Source organism: Vidua macroura, chromosome 2 (assembly GCF_024509145.1).
Source record: "Vidua macroura isolate BioBank_ID:100142 chromosome 2, ASM2450914v1, whole genome shotgun sequence".
Taxonomy (NCBI): Eukaryota; Metazoa; Chordata; class Aves; order Passeriformes; family Viduidae; genus Vidua; species Vidua macroura.
In genome coordinates, this window is record NC_071572.1 from 80,339,213 (window position 1) to 80,347,638 (window position 8,426).

Sequence of the window (8,426 nt, forward strand, 5' to 3'; positions counted from 1 at the left end):
AAGACAATCTGGCCTCAGAAAAATATATGATTGACACTAACACCAAGCAAATAAAAATGAAAGTTCACATGCCAGGATGATGGCCAAAACAAATCTGAGCAATCGTATTTCCAGAACACCACCACATTTGCCAAAATATTTGGCCAAAGCTCATCTCCTCGGAGTTTGTTTCCAATTGAAGTCATGGGGGATACATGCACCTTGGCTTGACTAATGAAGCACAAACATGTGAAGAGCCTCTCTGCTCCAGGCACCATTGAAGGCTCATCACAATGCACAGTGCTCCAGCTCACTCACATTTCTACTCTAGAATATTCAGAAACTGATTTGACAAAACATCATCTCTCAGCTATAGTTTCACTTGGGTCTAAAGCTGCAGGGTTTGGCTACAAGTGTCTTGTTTGATATCCCTAGAAACCCAACAGTACCATCAGGTCAGTTCACGTACATGAGCATCCTGTCTCCCGCAGCAGCCGCAAGCCTTAAGAAGAGTAAATAACACAGGTTAATAGGATACTCTTCTACTGCACTCTCCCATCTTTTCATAATTTTCAGTTTGGGGACTTTCTAAGCCAGCTGGTTTTTTTAAGTATTAAGTAACCCCCAGTGGATTTTTTTTCCCTAAATTAACTTGTCCAGTGTAAAATTGGACAAACCCTTGCTGAAATAGTTTCGGGCTCCTGAAAAAATATGAGAGGAACCTCTAAACTCTGCCCATTTCATACTCTTCCTTTGCAAAACATGAACAGATGGCAAGTTAACAAACGCTGGAATGCACGCACTTAAAGCCCCATGCATCACTCAGTTGTTATGTGTCTATCCAGACCTAAAGCTGAAAACTCCAGCTGCAAGAAAAACTCCAGTTGTAAGAACTCAATCTTGTGGATTTAGAGAGATTCACTACTTTGAAAACAGAATTCTGCCTCGATTTGACCTTGCCAACTAATTTCAGACACACTGCTCTTGTGCTCATTACTAATTTTTTAAAAATCAAATCATTTTGCAAATCCACCTAATTTTAGCTCTGTTTCACCACAGCTGCCAAGTGCAGTCGTGTGCAAGATCACATGATTTGTTTCTCAGCTGCAGTGGCAAATTACTGACACTGTTGAAAGAAACCTCAGTTAGCTCAATTTAAATCCCTGCAAAGCTGAAGGACAAACAACCTTTCTGCATTTTAATAGTGTATACAGCAGTACCTTCAAAAAATGCTGCAGAAACCTGCAGCAGTTCTTTAAGGTTTGATTCTTACAGATCCAGACTAGTAATTTTGTTTTGTTGGGTTTTTTTTTTTTTTTTCTTTTTGGTAATTCATCATGACATTCCATGAAAAACAATGAAGAACATGCATGCACATCAGAAGAGTAGAGAGTATTATCCAGATGTATTCAGAGACCACAAAGTCAGATCCCTGCATTGCAATTGCAAGAAAGTTTAATGGATTATCTTAACCCTTCAAGTAGGGCAATATCCTGCCACTCTGAAAAAAAACTGTGACCTCCAGTGCTGCATCTGTTTGTGATGGCAGATGTCCAAGCAGGCATGATTTATCGCAAAATTAGAACTTCCAGAAAAATGCAAGAAGTGTCATCAACCTTCCAGTCAGATGTCATGAACAAAGTTACACACAAGATTTTTGAGTCCCAGCAGGTGTGTGGTCAAACTGGGAATTGTCCAGCTCAGCCTGTGTTTGCTCAAATACAGAAAAGGCCTATGAATTCGACAGAGTCCCTGGAAAAACTGGGAATCATAAAAGGCATATCTGAGATGAACAGAACTGCACAAACCTTAAGAACTGACAGCCATGTCACAGAGAAAACTACATGGACTTGACTGCACCAAACACTTGGTGGCTTTGATAAACAAGGTAGTGGGTAAGGGAAGCCCCATCTTTCCTCTCAGGGTCTGAGCACTGAATTAGCTTTTCACAAGGCTGAGGCCCCACAGTAGAACAGACTTATTTCTCAGCAAGTCCAGTTTTAATTGGATCACCACAGAATATTCTTACCAGTGCTCTGTGGTTATCTGACATTGTTAACATTTCTAAGTTTTCCGATTTTGCAGCATTCAAGGTCTGGAAAAGAACTTCTTCATGAAGCACTTCATAAAAACATGTGACAAGTTCTTCACCCTCTTGTTATTTCTGAGACTCTTCAGTCAAATAAGAACAACTACTATTGCCTTTTAAAGCTGTAAGTACCTCTCACAAGAATGCTGATGTTTCCCAAGTCCTGTCCTTGGATTAAACATGGACTATCACACTTCACAACACAAGGAAGAACAGTATTTGAATATCACAGTAGTAAGAAATGTAGTACACAGTAAACAAAGACCAAAGGGAAGAAACAACTGCAAATTTATTAAATTCACAATTAGTTTTTGGATTTATTTTTCTTCTTCTTCTCATGCAGCTTTGGAAACCAGGGGAACTTCTCAGAGGACAGCCTGCTTTTACTTTTACTAATATTTAGGATATTACAGAGGACCTGCCAGCAGCGGATTTTGAGTCTGCTTCTTCTTCAAAGCACCTTCAACCTAGTAAGCAAGCAAAAACTTGGATCAATAACCTCAGACTGTAAATCTGTCTGCAATTCTGCTGAAGGGACAGGGTTCTTCACTGAATAAATACCACACACATCACAGCTTCAGACTGACAGCTTAAACTTCATCCAAAAGCTATAAAACACCCAGGGTATTGAATAAAGCAGCAAAATGCTGCATAAAGTCTCACTTCTGAACATTTTTTCAGAGGTTCTTGGAGAGATGTAAGGACTATTCCCTGCAGAGCTGCTTGCAATCAGTTGAAAATTTAGATTAAAGTGAGATCCACTGCAGAAAAACAGCAATAACCCCATGCCTGCATTTAGCTACCAAAGGGGTAAAGAGCAATTGCAATGTGAGGAGAATAAACAGCTGAAAACCTACCTAAATTAGGGATCCCTAATTTCGATTTACACCGCTGCAGCACAACAGAGGGCCATCAATCCCACGCTGACAACACAAGAACTGCCTGAAAAACACCATTTCAGCTGAACACAGGAAATTCTTCAAAGGCTACAATGGACTGCTAAGAGCCACAGAGAAATGGAAGCCTGTTTAGAAAAGTCTGGAAATAGGTCTTGAGTATTTAGTAATGATGGGTTACCTAGGTGCATACACAGGCAGCCCTTATCTCTTACCACAGATGTAAGCCATCTCTGTCTTGACCTGGATGCTCTGCAGATGATTATCTCAGTGACTGTAAGGTCTGCACTGACTGAGAAATGTAACAAACAGCAAACACACAGGCTGGAAACCAGCTGGGAGACTTCTCATGGCCAATTAAACACGGCACACTACAGTACATTTTTCCTCTCACAGGAACAGTTTTCTACCCTTCTCTCCACATGGACAAAAATTCCATTTAAATGTCAAGAAAAATACTTTATTTCACTGGGAGGAGGGAAAACACTCAAGAAAAGCCTTGGTTCTGAAAATTATAAAACAGGACATTAAAAATCTACTCTTGCATCAGCCAGATTCAAATGTTTGTGTCTTATTATTGCATTACATAGAGGAAAGGTCAAAGTATTAATTTTTTAGTTCAAATCAATATATGCAAGAAAACAAGAAACATTAGCTATGTCACACTTTGTAACTATCATGAAGCACCCATCAAAACCTCTCAATACCAACAAATTACTGTCATTTATGACCTAGTTGGCAGTACCTTTTCTCTTCAGCCTTACAGACAGGCACTATATAATGATTCAAACCAGACTGCCTACAAAGTTGTTGCATATTCAGTAATATTCAGTGTCATCACATGCCTTGGTCCTTTGGGATTCATCTCTGTGGATGCTGAAATAGTACCAGAAGATGCAGCTCAATGTACAGCATCCTACACAGAGCAAAAGTGGTCATCCAAAGGGTCCCCAGTCTGGAAGATGACATAGGAGGCTCATGGACTGGGTAACTGTGTACCAAGCATATGACAAATAGTCACAGCCCAATCAATCAAACAATCAAACAATTTTAATACCTGCTCATCTTAGTTAAATAATGCACTTGTATTTATTTCTAGTAATATTAACACAAGAAAGTAGAACCCAACATTGTTGAGTCTGACATATTTGATCTCAATATTGGCACCCAGATTATTTTTTTCCCTTCAAATTATGAAAAGCAGTGTAGAGTTAAGTTATGGGGTCTCACTTCACATGCTTTGTAGACTTTGCTAAAAACTTTCTCCAAAAGCATTTTTTAAAATTCTTCTTATTATAACTGTATTGTTAATGTTTCCACAGTATTGAGGATAAATACATCTTCAGCCTGGTGATATGCTGCTTTAGTAGTGGAGCACACACAGCTATGGATACGCTATGAAAGGAAGACTGAAAATAAGAACAGACACATAGGCTTGTTTTGTCATGAAGGAGTAAATGACCCATTTCACGGCCAGGTGTAAAACTATATATAAATAACTCAGATTTTGGTATTGGACTTCAAAGAGAAGTTGTATTTTCTCCATCCCAATTTTTTGTGCTTTCAGGCAAACAGCTTCAGTTCCTAGGTAAGGAACTGGCAGGGCAAGCCTGCCCTACCCAGGCTCTGCCAGTGCCACTGCGGCAGCAGGACAGCGGTCAGAGGGGAGGCAGGTGAGATGCCCGACTCCACAGGAGACCGCAGTCCCGAGCCAGCAGCTGCACACCCATCGCACATCCCGTGTTCTGTTCAGGTCAACCCACGGCCGCCCCCCCTTCCCAGCATTTCACCCCTTTGGGAGCGGAGCCGCTCCCGGGGGACGGTCACGGGTGACGCTGCCACAGCCCCCACCAACCGGGACACCTGCGATCCAGGCCTTCCCCACGTCCGCCGCCCTCCCCGAGGCCCGGGCCGCGCACGCCCCTGCAACACCCCCGCCAAGGCACCCACCTTGTTGAGGTGGGGGTTCCTGGTGATGTCGTAGCCTCGCTTCTTGACGGCCAGGGCGCGGCCGGGGCCGGCCGGGGCGGTGCACCCTGCCTGGCTGCTGCGGGCCCGGGTGACGGCGAGCAGGAGCGGGCCCCGACCGGCCCCCACCATCCGCAGCAGGCGGCGGGCGCAGACCCCGCCGCACGCCGGCACCATCGCCGCTGCTGCGGCGAGAGCGAGCCCGGCGGGGCTGGGCGGGCGCGGCGCGGCCCGGCCCAGGCGTGCCCTGCCCAGGTGAGCCCGGCGCGGCGCACCCGCCGAAGCGAAAGGAAACCCAGGAAGGAGATCCCGCCGCAACCCCGCGGCGGCCGCCCCTCCTCCGTTACCTGTTAAGGCTCAGCCGGCGGCGCCGGGGAGGGGGAGCCGGCCCGGGCCCGCCCCCGCCGGGGACAGCGGCACGCCCGCCCCGGGCCCCGGCGGTGAAGCGGGGCTGCCCGGCCGCGGCGTTGCGGTGCTCGGCCCTCTGTGTCCGCACCGTCCCCGTGAGCCGCGATAAAGGGCGTCGGGTGGGCGCTGCAGCGCCTGGGGACCCGGGACAAGGACACGGGACCTTAGCGGGACACGGAGCCGGGCGGCGGAGCAAAGCCGCTCGGAGGAGCTGTTAGTGCTTAAGGAGCATCTTCAAAGAACTTTACAGTCCAGGCGTGTGAACAACCGTTGTTAGTTTAGTTAGGCATTTCAAGCCGCATATAATCCATAAATTCCCAATGTGAAAGTTATATACACAGTATATTGTACGTATAATGTTTTTACTATGTGTATAGTTATATAATGTATATAATCTGTATTTCTTCATGTTGTAATTATATATTTACTCAAGAACGCAGGTCCCTGCACCTTTTCAGAGCACCTGAAAAAACAGTGCTCTGATTACCCCCCAAAATGGTGGTAAGATTCATGTTCAATTTCATTTTAAGATTAACACTGCTTCTGTATCTGCATCCCTCTCATGAAGTTCACGTCTGCTTTGCTAGAGGGACACTCTCCAGCTTATTCTTCCATTAATGTTGCTGTCTGCATGTGTATTTTTTAATATGCTTTAATATATTTCTGGATAAATGACACAATCCATGCAGAAGAGAACACACTGCAGAGCAAAAGACAACTAGATGGATATGGTTGTTTTTCCTTGCCTTGCCTCTATTCAATAGAATAGACTGTTGCAATTTGATTCCACAACCTTATGATTTCTCCCTACAGAGCACATGGCTTCATGCATTGTTCTAGATATGTTCAGGATATTTACACCTCTGCTGTAGGCAATGATTCTATTCAAACTGCATACTTGAGGACTGTGGCAACTTCACAACTACTAGAACTATGGGGGGGGGGGGGGGGCGGAAAGACTCCTGGAAGCAGGGTTGTTTGTCTGGTCTTTGGGTCTTTCCCTGAAAAATTGGTCATAAATGGAGACACAGTCCTGAGGACACCCAGATGGTGGAGAAAAAGAGTATGTGCATCACTGAGGCCAGAATATTAACAGGGAGTTTGTTAGTGCATAGAAGACACAAGAAGAAACATAGCACTATTCTTACTTTTTTTCTGTGTGTAGCTATAAACTGGAAAAATCTAGAGATTTTGACCTTCTCAGGAACAATTTGCATAAAAGCCAAGTCAATATCATGCCCGCTTGTCAAAGCTTTCTTCCTTCCACCAATCAGCATGTCAGTATTCTGAGGTCTTCATGGACTCCTCTGGACCTGCTCCAACAGGTCCACATCCTTCTTATGTTGGGGACCTAGAACTGGATGCAGCACTCTGGGTGGGGTTCTCATGAGAGTGGAATAAAGGGGGAGAACCCCTTCCCTGACCACACTGCTTCTGATGCAGCCTGGGAATGTAGGCAGGGGAATGGAGACATAGACATTTGCCTTGGGCTACACAGCAGGTCAAATGGCCAAGGTGGGAATTGCTACACGGCCCTTCCACAATGGATTAGCAAAAAGTGCAAACTGGGGAGTAAGGGAAGTGCTGTATCTGCAGTGTCTCATTTCTAAATGGACTGCAGAAATGGTTGCATATGTGATCTTCCATTGTTGATTGGTGAGGTTATTGGACAGGGATATTTTTAACAAGTGCACAGGATTATAAGCATTTTTGATTGATGCACACACTGCCACAAGAAGATATATACACATATGTACACATATGTATGCTTTTGACTTTATTGTTACTGTGTGGACTCTTTCACATACTTTATTTCTTTAATTTTAAAAATCTAGCTTATGTGCTTTTCAGAGCAGGGATGTATTATAAATTTATAGGTGTTAAATTAATTTTTTCTCTGCAGCCACAAATTGTCTCCCTACTTTTGTGCAGCCACTGAATAGTGCCTTGCAGGGGCCATCTCATCTTTTACGTCCTATTGGCTGGCAGTAGCCATCAAACTGACTTTTTCATCTTAGTGAGAAATAAAATACAAATGCTGGGTCTCTAAAATTTACCTGGCGCTGCAAAATAAAGCTTGAATCTGATTTAGATTAATTATCTCCAATCTACAGAGTGCTTGCTGTCAGATGGACATGAATGTATTTTGTCTAATGTGCAAATCTCTCTTGAGTGCAAATTGAATAAAAGAGATGGCCACATTCTTGATTAAAAAACTAGAAAGAACATTATAAAAAAGCCATAAAAGCAATGAAATGCACACTTATATTAATCATTGAGGTCTTAGGATTTTTTAAGCCATTTTTCAGCAGCAGGAAGAAAACAATGGTTTGTGGAATGGGATTCCATATACACCTGGGGATTTGAGAGTTGCTACAGAATGCAATTGAAATTTCAAAGCATCTTACAAGACCCAATTTATTCCTCCAGTAATTTAAGAAACCTCTTTCTGCTGTGGCCTTGCATTTAACAGTTTGGCATCTAAGAGAATGCCAATGAAATATTCTTTAAGCTTACCAGAGAATGAATCTCTGACATATAAAGCAGAATTGTATAGTGTCTATTCTTCTGTGGCATTATCTTTCCTCTCACGAAATGAATTGAGCTGCAGTTATAAACTCTCATTGTAGTGATTTTCAAATCAGATACCTTGAGAATTCCTGGAGTTGTGCAGCCATGTGTCCCCTGGTTTATTAGATTTTGCACAGACTATATACTATTCAGACTGTTAATTGAAATTCATTGTGACATGAGAAGCCTAACACACCTGGAGTAATGAGTTTTGGTTGGGACCCCTCTGTACAACAGATAGTGGCTAGAAAAACTGTAAGTGCTTTAGAAGAGTCTGGAGCCAACTGATTCACAGATAGAATCACAGAGTCATGTAGATTCAAAAAGACCTAAAATCGTCGGATTCCAACTTTAACCTAGTGGTGGACTGCCAAATCCACCACTAAACCATGTCCCTACACACTACATCTATATGACTTCCACATACCTTCAGGGATGGTGAGTGAACCACTTCCCTGGGCAGCCTATTCTAGTGCTTGATCACTTTTCAGTGGAGAAATTTTTCCTAGTTTCTA

At 43.5% G+C, this 8,426-nt stretch overlaps 1 protein-coding gene and 1 long non-coding RNA gene across 3 annotated transcripts in view; both read right to left on the reverse strand.

Moving 5' to 3' along the window:
- Positions 1-6,235, reverse strand: part of ME3 (malic enzyme 3) — a 118,039-nt gene extending 111,804 nt beyond the window's left edge. The window contains exon 1 of one of the 2 annotated variants that reach the window (XM_053970966.1): positions 5,280-6,235. Coding sequence is in view for 1 of the 2 variants with exons in the window: in XM_053970962.1 (XP_053826937.1) it covers positions 4,915-5,109 (195 nt within the window). In the remaining variant the exon portion in view is untranslated. Of the gene's footprint in view, positions 1-4,914; positions 5,252-5,279 lie in introns of those variants that run through there. The other variant, XM_053970962.1, reaches the window with a different exon arrangement.
- On the reverse strand, positions 2,335-3,799 carry LOC128803736 (uncharacterized). Its single transcript, XR_008435819.1, has 2 exons — positions 2,926-3,799; positions 2,335-2,535 (listed from the first exon to the last, which is right to left on the reverse strand). It is a non-coding gene; the product is annotated as an uncharacterized LOC128803736 (long non-coding RNA).
- Positions 6,236-8,426: the final 2,191 nt, after the last annotated feature.